Raw genomic sequence first — 15,895 nt, forward strand, 5'->3', positions numbered from 1 at the left:
TCAAAGACTGTTTTGCCTATGTTCTCTTCTAGGGGTTTTATGGTATCATTTAGGTCTTTAAGCCATTTTGAGTTTATTTTTGTGTATGGTGTGAGGGCGTGTTTTGATTTCATTGATGTACATAAAGCTGTCCAGCTTTCCCAAACCACTTATAAATAGACTTCTTTCCTCCATTGTATATTCTTGCCTCTTTTGTCCAAGATTAATTGATTATAGGTGTGTGGATTTCTATGTTCTGTTCCATGGACTTGCATGTCTGTTTTTGTGCCAATACCATGCTGTTTTGATTACTGTAGCGTAGTATTGTCTGAAGTCTGGGTGTGTTATGCTCCTAGCTTTGTTCTTTCTCTTCAGGATTGCTTTGGCAATTCTGGGTCTTTTGTGGCTCTATATAAATTTTAGGATTATTTGTTCTAGTTCTGTAAAAAATATCATGCATAGTTTGATAGGAATCACATTAAATCTGTAGACTGCTTTGGGTAGTACGACCATTTTAACAGTGTTAATTCTTCCAATCCAAGACTGCACTATGATGAATAGAAGTGGTAAGTCACAATTCCAGAAAAATAAACAACCCAATCAAAAAATGGGCCAAAGATCTAAACAGACATTTCTCCAAAGAAGACATACAGATGGCTAACAAACACAGGAAAAGATGCTCAACATCACTCATTATCAGAGAAATGCAAATCAAAACCTCAGTGAGGTACCATTACACGCCAATCAGAATGGCTGCTATCCAAAAGTCTACAAGCAATAAATGTTGGAGAGGGTGTGGAGAAAAGGGAACCCTCTTACACTGTTGGTGGGAATGCAAACTAGTACAGCCACTATGGAGAACAGTGTGGAGATTCCTTAAAAACTGGAAATAGAACTGCCATATGACCCAGCAATCCCACTTCTGGGCATACACACTGAGGAAACCAGATCTGAAAGAGTCACGTGCACCCCAATGTTCATTGCAGCACTGTTTATAATAGCCAGGACATGGAAGCAACCTAGATGCCCATCAGCAGATGAATGGATAAGGAAGCTGTGGTACATATACACCATGGATTATTACTCAGCCATTAAAAAGAATTCATTTGAATCAGTTCTAATGAGATGGATGAAACTGGAGCCCATTATACAGAGTGAAGTAAGCCAGAAAGAAAAACACCAATACAGTATACTAACACATATATATGGAATTTAGAAAGATGGTAACGATAACCCTATATGCAAGACAGAAAAAGAGACACAGATGTATAGAACAGACTTTTGGACTCTATGGGAGAAGGCGACGGTGGGATGATCTGAGAGAACAGCATCGAAATATGTATATTATCAAGTGTGAAACAGATCACCAGTCCAGGTTGGATGCATGAGACAAGTGCTTGGGGCTGGTGCACTGGGATGACCCAGAGGGATTGGGTGGGGAGGGAGGTGGGAGGAGGGTTCAGGATGGGGAACACATGTAAATCCATGGCTGATTCATGTCAATGTATGGCAAAAACCAGTACAATATTGTAAAGTAATTAGCCTCCAACTAATAAAAATAATTGGGAAAAAAAAACAAAGTACTGAGCTTATGATCCCATCATGTATAAATGTACTTTTGAGTTGAAACTGTATCCATGACTATTCTGAATACTGAGTCCATACATGCATATGCCTCTGTGTTTGAGAATACTGTCATATTTATACATCTATGTGCATATTTATTAAAAGAGGAGAAAAGAAAAGAGCATTTAGTGGGAAGTTAGAATTTAGTTAGAATTTAGTGGGAAGGCTTTTAGCTGTTCACTGTTGAGTATTTGGTTGACTATGGGTTTGTCATAAATGCTTTTATTAAGCATTTTTATTACTTTTAAAAATTTTCTCTGTACCTACTTTGGTGAGAGTTTTTAGCATGAATGCTGAATTTTATCAAATGCTTTTTCTATATCTGGTGAAATGATCACATGGTTTTTGTCTTTCTTTTGTTAATGTGGTGTATCACATTGATTGATTTGCATATGTTGAACCATCCTTGAAACCCTGGATGAATCCAACTTGATTATGGTGTATGATCCTTTTTATGTGTTGTTGGATTCAGTTTCCTAATATTTTGTTGAGTATTTTTACAGCTATCATTATCAAAGATATTGGCCTGTAGTTTTCTTTTTATAGTGTCTTTGTATGATTTTGGTATGAGGGTGATGGTGGCTTCATGGAATGACTTTGGGAGTGTTCCCCCCTCTTTAATGTTTTGGAGGACTTTGAGAGAGATCATCATAAGTTCTGTGTTTGGTAGAATTCTCCAGTGAAGCCATCTGGTCCTGGAGTTTTGTTTGCAGAGAGGTTTTTTTTTTATTATTACTACATAATCTATTTCAATTCCAGTGATCAGTCTGTTCAGATTAGTTAGTTATTTTTGCTTGATTCATTTTGGGGCGGTATGTTGTAGGTTGTCCAGTTTGTTGGCATATAATTGTTCAAAGTATACTCTTAATGTTTTGTGGTTTTTTTTCTTTTTTCATTTCTGTGGCATTGGTTATTATTTATCCTTTTATTTCTTATTTTGCTTATTTGGACCCTTTCTCTTTTCTTGTTTAGCCTAGCCAGAAGTTTTTTTATTTTGTTTATCCTTTCAAAAAATGAGTTTTTGGTTTTAATTATCTTTTTCAATGTTTTTTTCTTAAACTCTATTTTATTTCCTTGCTGATCTTTATTTTCTTCTGCTATGGTTTTGTTTGTTCTTCTTTTTGTAGTTCTTTTAGGTGGTTGGTTAGGCTATTTGAGATTTTTCTTGGTTTTTGGTTTGTTTTTTTTTTCAGTTTTCATAAAAGTGTTTTATTGTTGGCAGATAGCACCTTTAACAGTTAAATACATTTAAGTAATGTATAAGCTTTCCAGGTGGTGCTGGTGGTAAAGAATCCACATGCCAATGCAGGAGATGCAAGAGACATGGGTTCGATCCCTGAGTTGGAAGTATCCTTTGAAGGAGGGCATGCAGCCTACTCCATATTCTTGCCTGGAGAATCCCACGGATAGAGGAGCCTGGCAGGCTGTAGTCCATAGGGTCACAAAGAGTTGGGCACTGGTAACTAGATAGATAACCCTTTCAACTAGAAACCAACTAATAAGTAACTATCTAAATATTTAAAATACAGCTTTTATTTAGATCATCCTTTGTTTTGATCACCTTGGGTATATGGGGCTCCTGTTGGTCACACTGCAAATATATTAAAGTCAGATCTTTTGATACCCATTCCTGGAGGTTTCTTTCATCCTCCAGCTCCAGAGCAAGCCCAGGTTTGTGACCTCCAGCATTATACTCTTCCCATCTACCAGAGCAGACAATGGAGGCTTCATACCAGGCCTCAGAGTCTGAGTGTAGCCTATTCCAGTTAAACTATAGTTGTTGACTTTTGCAGAAATTGAAGCAGTAGGATCCAACTGATATTTAGCTGCAATGCCAAAGCTAGTACAGCTGGTTCCTGATGTCCAAGAAAGGTTTATTGAAGTGTGAAGATCTTCACATACTTTTGGTTAAATTGATCCTCTAAATTCTTTCCCATCATTGGCATAGTGTGTAGCTGGAAGTCCTCAGTCCCACTATCTTCATCTCCACCCCTTTACCATGATTTATATAAAAATATAAAGTGAATTGTGAAAATGCTCCATCCTCCCAAAAGTCCTACGAGATCTTTGGGTCTCACCTCCTTTTTTTATATTTATGGGCACCACTCCACTCCTGATTTGTGGGACACAGATTTATATCCTCTAGCAACTCATAAATTTTAACTTTCTCTCATGATCTCATTGTATTGCTAGGTTTGAGATGCTTGATGCTGCAAAGAACAAGGTCCGGGTGAAGATCAGCTATGTAATGATTGCCTTGACAGTGGCAGGATGCATATTGATGGTTATTGAGGGCAAGAAGGTAAGAGTGGACTTCCCCTCTATCTTTATATATTTTGCACAAAAGACCTAGAGGAAATCAGGGGTTAATTCTTGTATTTATTCTCTGTGATGAGGAAGTCACTTCCTATACAAGAAATGATAAAAAACAAAATAAAATATGGTAGAACCAAACCTGAGATTATCATGCCTGGAGATAAATAGCAAATCCTAATTTTGGCATGCTGAAGAACTAAATAGTTTTGGTTAAGTAAAAAAAGTTTTTAGATGTCACAGGTGTCATAAGGAATGTGAAACAAGATGTACGACACTGGCATATATACGGGTATCTCCTTGTATGTCTGTAAAGCACTCACAGTACATGGACTTATTGATCCTCACTCTGCCTTAGTCTTGGTGAGTGTTCTTATCACTGTTCTCTACTTGGCCATCTGTCTAAGCTCCTACGCAGTACACTGGCATTCAGGTTCACACAAGCATTAATAACTATCTTACTGTCTTCCAGGTACCTTGTTGTTATCTCAGTTAAATCTTAAAATAACACTGCAAGGTAGATACTATTATTAGGACCTCATTTGTAAATGAGGAAACATAGCTTAGAAAGCTTAGTAACTTACCCAAGTTCACACACATCTCCCTAACAGCAGAGCCACAGTTTGTATCTAGACCTAATTGAGGTGACAGGAAAAGTACTCCCACTTACTGAGTGCTCATTTTATAACAGGTATTGTTAAACTTGGGCTTAGTGGTTAAGAATCCACCTGCCAATGAAGGAGACCCAGGTTCGATCCCTGGGTTGGGACGATGCCCTGGAGTTGGAAATGGCAACCCGCTCCAGTATTCTTGCCTGGAGAATCCCATGGACAGAGGAGCCTGGCAGATATATAGTCCATAGGGTTGCAGAGTCCAACACAGCTGAAGCACCTTAGCACAGCACAGCACGTTGTTCAACTTACTTAGTCACAATAATTCTGAGAACCTAAGAGGTCAGTTCTCTTATCCATGTTGTGTAAAAGAAGAACCAAAACTTATTTACTTTTCCCGATGTCACATAACTAGTAAGTTGCAAGACAAAAATGTAGAGTCAGGTTTTCCAATTACTATTTTGTGATTAAAATACAGATATTTTTCTATGCAGCAGTACTGGCCAAGCCATTATTTAAATCCCATGTTTAATTCTATATATCACAGCTCCCACATGGAAAGAAATGTCTTACATCTATTGTCAAGAATTTAAAGCGTTCTTCTGCAGACCCAGTGATAACTGACTTGTGTGCAGTGAGTCCAGAGTAAAAGTGAACTTCTGACTCTCTTTAGAGTCTTGGAATAGAAAATACCAACCATTTATGCTGATGTTATGACAGCATGAAGGGCAAGTGTGGAGGCCTGGGTGAAGTTCTCTTGACAACTGTGTTCCTACCCCACTTCAGTATTTTTCCTGTCTCCCTGTTTGACTTTTCATGCTTAGCTCTCAGATTGAACCTACAGAGCATATAAAACAGGATATAGGGGGTTCTAAGAATTCTGAGAAATCTGCATTGCTTTTGTCTACTTGATGATGCTAGCTGAGTTTAAATACTCCACAAACAGATCACTCCCTGGGATCCCCCCAGCCTCATGAAAGGGTATGCACTGTATAAAGAGCTCCTCTCCTGTCCCATACCATAAATATTATTTTTCTTTTATGGAATTGTCCATTTCTGAAAAGTTGGTAAATGCTACTGGAATGACTAACTTCTGAATTTACTGTGATTTAGAAGAGAGAAATTAGCCATTGTGCTTTGTCTCTTCATCATCTAACCTTCTGCTTCTCCGCCCCCTCCATACTTAATGCTGAAGAAAAACACCACTGTCTAGGGTGCTTGTTTCACTCATTTGGTATGAAAATTTGAAACTGGACTGTTTATTTAAGCTTCACAGAGATGTAACAAGTCAGAGGGAGGGAAGTAAGGGAAGAGGATGGTTGCATCTCCTCCTCTGCTTTTCACCCAGAGGATGGAGTGGCAAGGTGGACACTGCTGGGAGTCGTCAAGGGGACTACTTGGTGATAGTGAAATATGGGATCCCCAAAGCTGAATGTTTTCGGTAAAAGAGGAATAAGGAACTAGAAGGGTGTGAAAGTATACAAATGAGTTGGGGATGGAGAAATGGTAGCAACAAAGAAAAGTGAGAGGAGGAAAAAGGGGGTAGAAATGGAAACTAAAAGGTATTTAATACTAAAGAGAGGAAAAGAGAAAGACAAGGGACTATATTATAAGGGAGAAGAGAGGCTAGAAGATTTAAACAGAAAGGCCAGAAAGGAAGAGAAGGCGGAGGTGTGGCATTTCTCTTGTGCTTGAATGGATAGACTGCCACACTAGGAGCATTAGAGGCAGAAGGCACGTGGAGAGGCCTGCTGTGCCTGGTAAAAGCAGCAAACCATTCCACCATACCTGTACTTGCCACGTCAGTTAATGACATCCTCCCCGACCCGGCATAAATAATCACTTGTTCACATTCGTTTCACTTTAGGCTGCCAGAAGAAATGAGACTTTAACAAGCCTGAACCTAGAAAAGAAAGCTCGTCTGAGAGAAGAGGCTGCTATGAAGGCCAAAACAGAGTAGCAGATATATTGGTGTTGGTTGGATTTTGAAGATCTAGAAATAATGCTGCAGCCAATAGGCCTTACTAAAAAGAATGTGGTATATGAGCTTCCTTATTTCCACTCTAGAGCCACAAATAAATTTTCTTAAATCACTTGTCTGTATTTTACAACTTTGAGTTCAGTTCAGTTGCTCAGTCGTGTCCGACTCTTTGCGACCCCATGAACCACAGCACGCCAGGCCTCCCTGTCCATCACCAACTCCTGGAGTTTGCCCAAACTCATGTCCATTGAGTCGGTGATGCCATCTAACCATCTCATTCTCTGTTGTCCCCTTCTCCTCCTGCCTTCAATCTTTCCCAACATCAGGGTCTTTTCAAATGAGTCAGCTCTTCCCATCAGGTGGCCAAAATACTGGAGTTTCAGCTTCAACATCAGTCCTTCCAGTGAACACCCAGGACTGATCTCCTTTAGGATGGACTGGTTGGATCTCCTTGCAGTCCAAGGGACCCTCAAGAGTCTTCTCCAACACCACAGTTTGATCTAGGTTAAATGAAGCCTGTTTTTTCAAGAAAATGAAAGAATGAAAAATGAGAGGACTTATTTGAACTTTATTATTAACTCTTCTTTATAGCCAAGTCCCATATCCTACTTTAATTCCCATTACCAAGGTGACATCTCCCCAGAAGCCAAATGGCTTGTGTGTCCTCATTTCTGGAGAGGTAAGGAGAGACAGCTGAGTACACTGCCCGAGTGCATGTCGAAGAGCTAACCTTCCCGAATGCTCTGGTGCTTCTCAAGAGCTCTGGGAAGCAACCAGATCACACTCTGCCTTTGTCAGGTATGCTGGTAAACAGAGGCTTTTAGGAGAGCAGTCTTTGAAAAAGTCCTGGCAAGGTGATGATGGCCACAAGTTTCTGAGGATTTTGAAATCCCAACACCATAGAGGTAGTTGAGACCAGCACAGATGCCTCTTCTGCTCTGTGGCTTAGAATTCCTAACTGGTCCTTTCCTTCTGCTTTTACACTGAATTTCTCAATTATGAAAAGCTATCAAATACATTTTATTAGTGTTGAAAAATAAGCATCTGTACCTCATATATATCTTGTTTAGTTTGACGGGGATGCCAAGTTGTCTCATATTTAGGTATGGATGCTGGTTTCTATTTAAGTATTTCATTTATTCTCATATGCTTCATGAGTTTTAAGGGATGGCAAGTCCTTATAAACATTCAGAGGGTTATATCAGATTAATATATGCAGCTGTTTGGGAACTTAGTTTAATAAAATAATCAGTAAAATCTAATGTACTTCTCTACAGCTTCATAATCTATCTGATAACTATATCTGTCTGCATAGGGTACTTTGACCTTAGCTTTTAGATACCAAGCTCTGTGATTTTTATCACTTGCAAATTTATCATCAAAAAGCATTCCTTTATATACATTTTAGCAGATTAGTCTTCCTTGATTAATATTTTGGAATACTTGCATATTATCTAAATGTAGCTTTTAAATATGGGTAAATCTAATTTATTAAGTGTTGTGTTCTTGAAAATTTATTGTTGTAAAATGTTTAAGTCAAAGCTCAAAAATCCTACCATGCAGCAAGAATTTATATCATCATTTTGTGTCAGCTATCCTATTTAGTAACTTATAATAATGACTGCCTCTTTTGGAGTTGAATAGAAATTTTATGACCAGAATTTAAGACCTTCCCCTATCTAATCGCACTTCTCCCAATAGCCTCACATATTAACTTCTGAGCTGTCACACACCCTACTAGTAATTCTAGTATCTTATATTGCTTACAGCTTCTCAAGCAAATCAGATTTCATGAGCACTATTATAAGCGACAAGGGGAAAACTGTCTTCTTTTGTATTCTATAGTACCCATTTTCAATTAAGTGATTGTCGGTACTATTTTTGCTTAATTTCTGAATTATTTTTTCATGTTTATCATGTCTCTACAGGTAAAGGGGGCAGAAAATGTTTTCCAATTTATATTTCCTATAAACCCTGTTTGAATGAGTTAATGTGAGGCTATGGCTAGGTACTTTTAGGTTTTAATAAAAATAATAGTATGGGGAATTAACTCCAAAATTTATTGAAATCAGGCAACAAGTGAAGGTTGTGATGGTGGTGTAATTCATTGTCATTAATCAAACATTACTTGAGGCCCTTTTATATATAAAAAGGGAGAATACAAAGATGAATAAAACACAGAGTCTACAGAGCTCATAATTTACTGGACACATGGCCTGTGAAACCATTACAGCACAGGCAGGCAGTGATGGTTCCACAAAGTGGTGATTTCTGAACTGAGTTCGTAGCACGGGCAGAAGTGGGTAGTTCAGATGTAATAAGAAAGAGGCTTTACTACTCAGACATTGAGCTTGCCCTGAGAATCAGGAGAGGGCAGTCTGACAGGGCAGTTAGAGGTAAATGCCTCTCACAGTAAAATGCCTTTATTAATTTTGCTTTGGTTTTATTTTTTATCCTGATAAAAAGACTCAGAACACAACCATTACTTGTTTTTCCCAAATTACAAACTTGATTCCACAGACCATTTCACATCCCATCATGTAGGCTGTCACTTAAACTGTGGGAGTAGCATCTGACAAATCTCCAGTCCACCACCATCCCAGGCTTATTCTCTTCTGATCTCCCAAACCAAATACCTTGGAGTTATTCCAAACTCCCTTGCTCCCCTCATTTAATCAGTCATCCTGTTTTGTGAGCTTTACTTCTAAATTTTATCAAATACAATGATCCTCTAGAATAGTCATTGAAAGGAATAGAATGAGAATCTGTTCAAGGACAGACACAAGAGATTAATCACAGACATCAAATTACAGTCAGAAACCCTGGAATCTAAACTTGCATTTCCAACTGTCTTAACTTTGTAAACAGAGGCTACAGGTCTCAAATTCTTATAATGCAAGACAATGTTAAAAAAAATACAAAACCAAAATACATGCCAAAATTGAGAGAACACCATCTTTTAAAATACCTTTTTTTGGCCAGTTTGACTCTACCACTTGATTTCTAAAGGGTTTAGTAAGTACTCGTCCACAATTTAACTGTTTTGTCATTTCCTAATGCTGCTGAAGCAATGATGTTTTCTGTAGGATGACAAGCTGCTGAGATTACCACATCTGTATGACCTTGTAATTTCTGTACAATCTCCTTAGTTTGAAGGTTCCAAATGTATACCAGGTTATCCTCTGAACCAGAGACAATCCATTTTCCACCAGTAACTGAAAAACTGGCAAATACACAGTATTTCTCATTCTTGTGACCAGTATATGTCTTCAGGCATCTGCCTCTGCTGTAATCCCATAGTTTAAGAGTATTGTCCAAAGTTGCAATGAGAATATATTTACCATTTGGAGAAAATTTTACAAAAGAGACAGGAGGGTTATCATCATCAACAAGTGCTTTTAAACACTGACCTGATGCAGCATCCCAGATTCGACAGACACCATCATAGCTACCTGATACTATCAAGGACCCACTACAATTAAAATGGACAGCAGAAACTGGGTCAGAATGAGCTGACAAAGTCTTAAGGCACTTGCCTGTTCTCACCTCCCATATTTTCACGCTTTCATCAAAAGATCCTGAAATGATGAGGTTGGACGGTGGATTGAAATTACAGCAAAAAACGTAATTACTGTGCCCCTTAAGTGTTTTCAAACATTTTCCTGATCTCACATCCCAAATTTTTAGAGTTTTATCATCTGAGGCAGAAACAAGACGACTAGAATCTGATGACCAGGCAACATCTGATATTTCAAGACTGTGTCCTTTAAGTGTTTTCTCATATTTTCCATCATAGGCTCCCCAAATTATAATGACTTTATCAGCAGAAGAACTTGCTAGCCATTCTCCATTAGGACTAAACTTAACTGATGATACTGCTTCCGTATGTCCCTCCAGAGTGAATTTCAGAGCGTAGTTTGGTTTTTCAGACACTGGCTTGCTCTGATTGGCAGACGAAGGAAGGGCCGGCTCTGCTTTCGCATTTCCTGACTGTTCTGTAGTCATGACTCTGAAACTCGAAGTCGGTACGTTGGCTAGATGTCCGGTCTTGAACCAAGCAGTCCGTATTTTGGCTTTGTATACAGCAAAATGAAGATAAAAAACATCGGACTCAAAAACAAAAAAGGCCTTTCAGTGACTAATTTCTGGATCGTTTTTAAACAACGATATCGACTGGTTCAGCAGCACAGCTTGGACCACTTCACTTTTTCCTCGCTGCTTCTTCTGTAAACAAATACTTTAAAAATACTATTAAAACAGTTCCGTGCGCTGTCGGCAAGTAAGGTATTAATGCTGGGTGTTTTGTGACTATATAACGCGCTTCAAAGCAGCAAGCGGTGGGGTAGGGGGGGATCTACAGAAAATATTTTTCACTGCTTCTCCCCCAGCTCTGAAATATCTGAGTACCCTTACCTGCCTGACTTTGAGCATGAATAATCGCCGCTTTAAACAAGATTTCAGAAGCTAAGCAAAAACCTGCATACACACGATTTCTTAACGCCCACACCTGCCGCCGACGCTCCAAACAGCTGCGTAAGGAATAACGTGTGCGCATGACAGCCGGGAGCCCGGCGCAGGCGCAGAGGATGCCCCTCCCACCGCTTCCGAGCCGAGGAGGCTTGTGGGAGAAGTCGGTTTACGCTTGCGCAAAAGCAGACGCTGGGGTTTCCTTCCGGCCTCTGCAGGAAAGGCTTCTTCTAGACCTCGCTGGATAGTGTGAGAAGCTGTATTTCAGAGACCATTCATTACTTTTTGGAAACCGTGTGACGAGGAAGACCTGAATTTTGAGATGCCTGCAGGCATGGATTTGGATGTAAGCCGTTCACACTGCGCGTTTCTTAGCCTTCCTGGGCCCTCTCAGCGCTGGTGACTCCGTATAAGCTCCTGCTGCACAGGTGGCTTTCGTTCTCCTCTCCAGCTGTTATGTAGAGCCTGGTGGCGGGTTCGAAGGCCTGCAAGTAGGCGAGGGCAACGTAGCCAAGTTTATGCCCAGATTTAAGTGTGTCCCCTAAGTGTTTCGGGATGTTTTCAGTTCAGTTAAGTGGCCCATTCGTGTCCGAATCTTTGCGACCCCATGAATCGCAGCATGCCAGGCCTCCCTGTCCATCACCATCTCCCGGAGTGTACTCAATCGAGTCGGTGATACCATCCAGCCATCTCATCCTCTGTCTTCCCCTTCTCCTCCTGCCCTCAACCCCTCCCAGCATCAGGGTCTTTTTCCAATGAGTCAACTCCGCATGAGGTGGCCAAAGTATTGGAGTTTAAGCTTCAGCATCAGTTCTTCCAATGAACACCCAGGACTGATCTTTAGGATGGACTGGTTGGATCTCCTTGCAGTCCAAGGGACTCTCAAGAGTCTTCTCCAACACCACAAGGCCAGCGCCTAGGTAGCCTAACATGGTAGTGCCAGGGGAAATGAGCAAACGTTTTAGCCCTTCCTTATGGTTTAAATTTCCAAAGACAAGGAAAGTTCAGATCTGCTAGGTGCTTGGAACAGAAAAGGCGGAATGGGGTAAAAAATGTGTAAAGTGAAAGTGAAGTCGCTCGGTCCTGTCCGACTCTGTGACCCCGTGGACTGTAGCCTACCAGGCCTCCATCCTTGGGATTTTCCAGGCAAGAATACTGGAGTGGATTGCCATTTCCTTCTCCATAGGATTTTCCCGACCCAGGGATTGAACCCAGGTCTCCCTCATTGTGGGCAGACGCTTTACTATCTCAGCCACCAGGGAAGTCCGAAAATTATAAAAAAGTAGTGTTACTCGTAATTAGGCTTTAGCCAGCCCTCCCTAGTTTTAAGAAGTGATTAGTGGCTGTGAAATATGTGAAGGGTGCGTGCTTTTCAGATGTTGTTTAGTCGCTAAGTCGTGTCTGACTCTTGCGACCCCGTAGACTGTAGCCCTCAGGCTCTTCTGTCCATGGGATTTTCTAGGCAAGAATACTGGGGTTGGATCAAACCAGTGTCTCCTGCATTGGCAGGCGGATTCTTTACCATTGAGCCACCAGGGAAGCGCTTTCCAGGTGTAAATTAATCTTTACTCAAGAATAGGTTTACCCAAAATGAAAGCCTGACTAGTTTCTCCAATCCTTTATAACTATCCCTTGGTATCTGCAGGTTAATTGGTTCAAGGGCCCCCCTTCCCCTCCCCCCACACATCATAGCAAAATCCAGTGGATGCTCGTCTTTTCTATAAAATGGTGTGATGTTTTTATATAACCTACTTATATCCTTCCCTATAAGTAATCTCTGTATTACTTACAATACCTAATACAATATAAATGCTATGTAAACAGTTGCCAAGATGAAGCAAGTTTTGCCTTTTGGAACTTTATGGATATTAGGGGGGAAGATTTTTCATCTGTGGTTGGTTGAATCTCAGGCTGTGTAACCCACAAAGGGAGGGCCGATCCTAATTGTTCAATAGAGTGCCCAAGAGAGGCTGTTTGTGTTCTGTTTGAAAGGTTTTCCTGCTAGCCGGTTGAAGTCAAGAGGCAAATATGTCTCATGATGTTTTCTGTCAGTCAAGAATTAAAACATTTGGAACCAAAAACGTCCCCTATCTATACTTATTGGGGATAATTGAAAGTCTCGTTTTTATAAGGCACAACAGCATAATTACACTTATAATAAACTAGTAAAAACCTCATTACTTAAACACCCTACTACTCTAGTTTGGAATTTAGACAGTTGTCTTACCTAGTGCAAATTAATGGTATAAACAATGAGGTGCTGAGAATAGGAAAAGCATCTTTAAAATGGTTTGGAGCATCCGTTTTTATACAATTATTTTAAACTGATTAAACACCTCCTGCCTCTTCTTTCCTCCTATTTGATAAGGTTAGTGTGATTTTTTTACTGGGAAGCTTAGAAACACTAAATTCATTTAAAAATTTAAAAGCGCTTCACAGAATAAAGCATAGGCTTTGTTTCAAAGAATATAAGTAAATCTGTATTTTTCCAACACAGAGTAAAGAAAGGAAATTGTTGTTTAGTTGCTAAGTCATGTCTGAGTCTTTGCAGCTCCGTGGACTGCAGCATTCCAGGCTTCCCTTTCCTTCACCATCTCCTGGAATTTGCTCAGATTCATGTCCATTGAGTAATTAAAACAAGGTGAACACATGGTATGAGAGCTAGGATGGGTGTTGGTACTGGAGTATATTTAGCCCACTAGAAATGTCACAAGCATGAGGTATAAGGGGGCACACAATTAAGAATGTGTTGACAGGAATATCCAGAAATAATTTTTCATCAGATTTTCTTAAAATTTCAGTGGCGAAATTTCCATTATTCATTTTTCAGTATCTGGAATGTTGTATGAATAGTATCCAGAACTCATGTAAAGAAAAAGCTATGAATATAACTAGTTAAATCTTTATTCATTAGTCATGTTCTAACACTCACATATAGTCCTGATATTGTACTCATTATAAATTAGAACAAAGAGTATAATAGTTTACTTCCTTGGGAAGAGGTGAGCATCAGCAACTGTGGAGTGTGTAGGAACAGGGAATACTAATATAAGTAAATCCAAAATGACTGAAACCGTAACTGGAGATTTGTATTTGGGACTCTTCAAGCAAAGTTCTTCCCTGGTGGCTCAGACAGCAAAAAATCAGCCTGCAATGCAGGAGACTCGGGTACGATCCCTGGGTTGGGAAGATATCCCTGGAGAAGGGAATGGCTACCCACTCCAGTGTCTTGCCTGGAGAATCCCATGAACAGAGTAGCCTGGTGGGCTACAGTCCATATTAGGGTCACAGAGTCAGACATGACTGAGCGACTAACACACAAGAAATGTTCTTTACTCGGTCCTGTTTTTAATTTCTCTTTTTACTATGTTTAGTCTTCACCAGATAAAAGTGATTTTGTAAGTTTCTCTCCCATTAACGTTTCTTTAAATTTCCCCTAAAAGTTTTAGAACTGAAAGTCTCATCTGTGGTTGAAAGGTTTATGCTTCTTGCCATCCAGTGAAGTTGGAGCTAGTCTAAGTAGAAATATTGCCACATATATTCGTTAATATACAGTATTTGTTTTTCTCTTTTTGACTTACTTCACTACGTATAGTAGGCTCTAGGTTCATCCCCCTCACTAGAACTGACCTACATCTGTTCTTTTTTAATGACTGAGTAATATTCCATTGTATATATTTACCACATCTTCTTTATCCATTCGTCAGTTGATGGACAACTAGGTTGCCATGCCCTGCCTATTGTAAACAATGTTGTATGGCAAAACTAAGCACAACATTGTAGGACTTTTTTAAATTAAAAAGACAGACACAAAGAAATACTGCCACAAATGGGTCATTTTTTTTATATTAAAAAAAATTGGGAGGGTAGGTATATGTGCTAAACCTTAACATGGCCTGGGGGTGATTTCTATACTACAGAACGACTTAACCGACTTCCTTCATAGTAAGTCTGATTGCCAAATCCAGACCTCAGAAATCAAGCATAATTGAACTCTGAACATACCCAGTTGCTTAAGACCACCAACAATTTAAATATATGAAAATCTCTTTGGGCTAAACATGCTGCTGCTGCTGCTGCTGCTAAGTCGCTTCAGTCATGTCCGACTCTGTGCGACCCCATAGACGGCAGCCCACCAGGCTCCGCCGCCCCTGGGATTCCCCAGGCAAGAACACTGGAGTGGGATGCCGTTTCCTTCTCCAATGCGTGAAAGTGAAGTCGCTCAGTCATGTCCAACTCTTTGAGACCCCGTGGACTGTAGCCCACCAGGCTCCTCCGTCCATGGGATTTTCCAGGCAAGAGTACTGGAGTGAGGGGCTAAATATGGGGTGGCCATATAACTTATCTAAACTTTTTTAAAGTGAAAGAGGGCACTAAAATAATTAACAGGTGTTGATTTAAAAACTAGGACTGCCCTCAGCAAACCAAAACATTCAGTGTGGACTTCCCAAGAGGGCTCTCATCATCAAAAGTTAATCGTGAAAGATTCTACACTCTGTATGCTAATTTGCAATCCAACCTGTCTAGATCCCTCTCCATTATTGTGGCCTTCTGGGTTTCTATTTACCCATAAATAATGCTGGGCCCAAGTGTGTTAAATAAGGCAGTGATCCATACTGACACCCTCTGGGCTCCTTTGGCTTCCTCAAGTTAAGTGGGTATAGATAAAGGAATTTAGAGAGTAATTTTATTCTTTGGAAAACGATTCAAAATCACAGAAATGACCACATACTGATTTTAAAATTAGAATATTTTTTCCAAAATGGTGAATGAAATAGGGCAACAGTCATCTAAGCAAGCTTTAATAAATTTGTAAACCCAACTGGATGATCATGTAGTCTGCAGGAACTAAGACTGTTTTAAGACTGTTTTGTTTTCAGAAAATACCTGGTCAGTGAAATCTCTCAAAAATGGTAGA

General features: G+C 39.8%; 2 protein-coding genes across 3 annotated transcripts in view; one reads left to right on the forward strand and one right to left on the reverse strand.

Annotated features, from left to right (window-relative positions):
- Positions 1-6,619, forward strand: part of FAM162A (family with sequence similarity 162 member A) — a 40,105-nt gene extending 33,486 nt beyond the window's left edge. For both annotated transcript variants that reach the window (XM_043473133.1, XM_043473132.1), the window contains exons 4-5: positions 3,799-3,907; positions 6,397-6,619. In XM_043473133.1, coding sequence (XP_043329068.1) covers positions 3,799-3,907; positions 6,397-6,489 — 202 coding nt within the window. In that variant the 3' untranslated portion in view covers positions 6,490-6,619. The remainder of the gene's footprint in view (positions 1-3,798; positions 3,908-6,396) is intronic.
- A 267-nt stretch (positions 6,620-6,886) lies between these two features.
- On the reverse strand, positions 6,887-11,655 carry WDR5B (WD repeat domain 5B). Its single transcript, XM_043473135.1, has 2 exons — positions 9,479-11,655; positions 6,887-7,026 (listed from the first exon to the last, which is right to left on the reverse strand). The coding sequence occupies exon 1, from the start codon at positions 10,513-10,515 to the stop codon at positions 9,523-9,525; it is 993 nt and encodes a 330-aa protein (XP_043329070.1). The 5' UTR covers positions 10,516-11,655; the 3' UTR covers positions 6,887-7,026; positions 9,479-9,522.
- Between the last annotated feature and the right edge of the window lie 4,240 nt (positions 11,656-15,895).

This window comes from Cervus canadensis, chromosome 7 (assembly GCF_019320065.1).
Source record: "Cervus canadensis isolate Bull #8, Minnesota chromosome 7, ASM1932006v1, whole genome shotgun sequence".
Lineage (NCBI taxonomy): Eukaryota > Metazoa > Chordata > Mammalia > Artiodactyla > Cervidae > Cervus > Cervus canadensis.

What these genes read in the sequence shown, in the direction of transcription:
- WDR5B (XM_043473135.1), bottom strand. Translation starts at nt 10,515, where the DNA reads ATGACTACAGAACAGTCAGGAAATGCGAAAGCAGAGCCGGCCCTTCCT.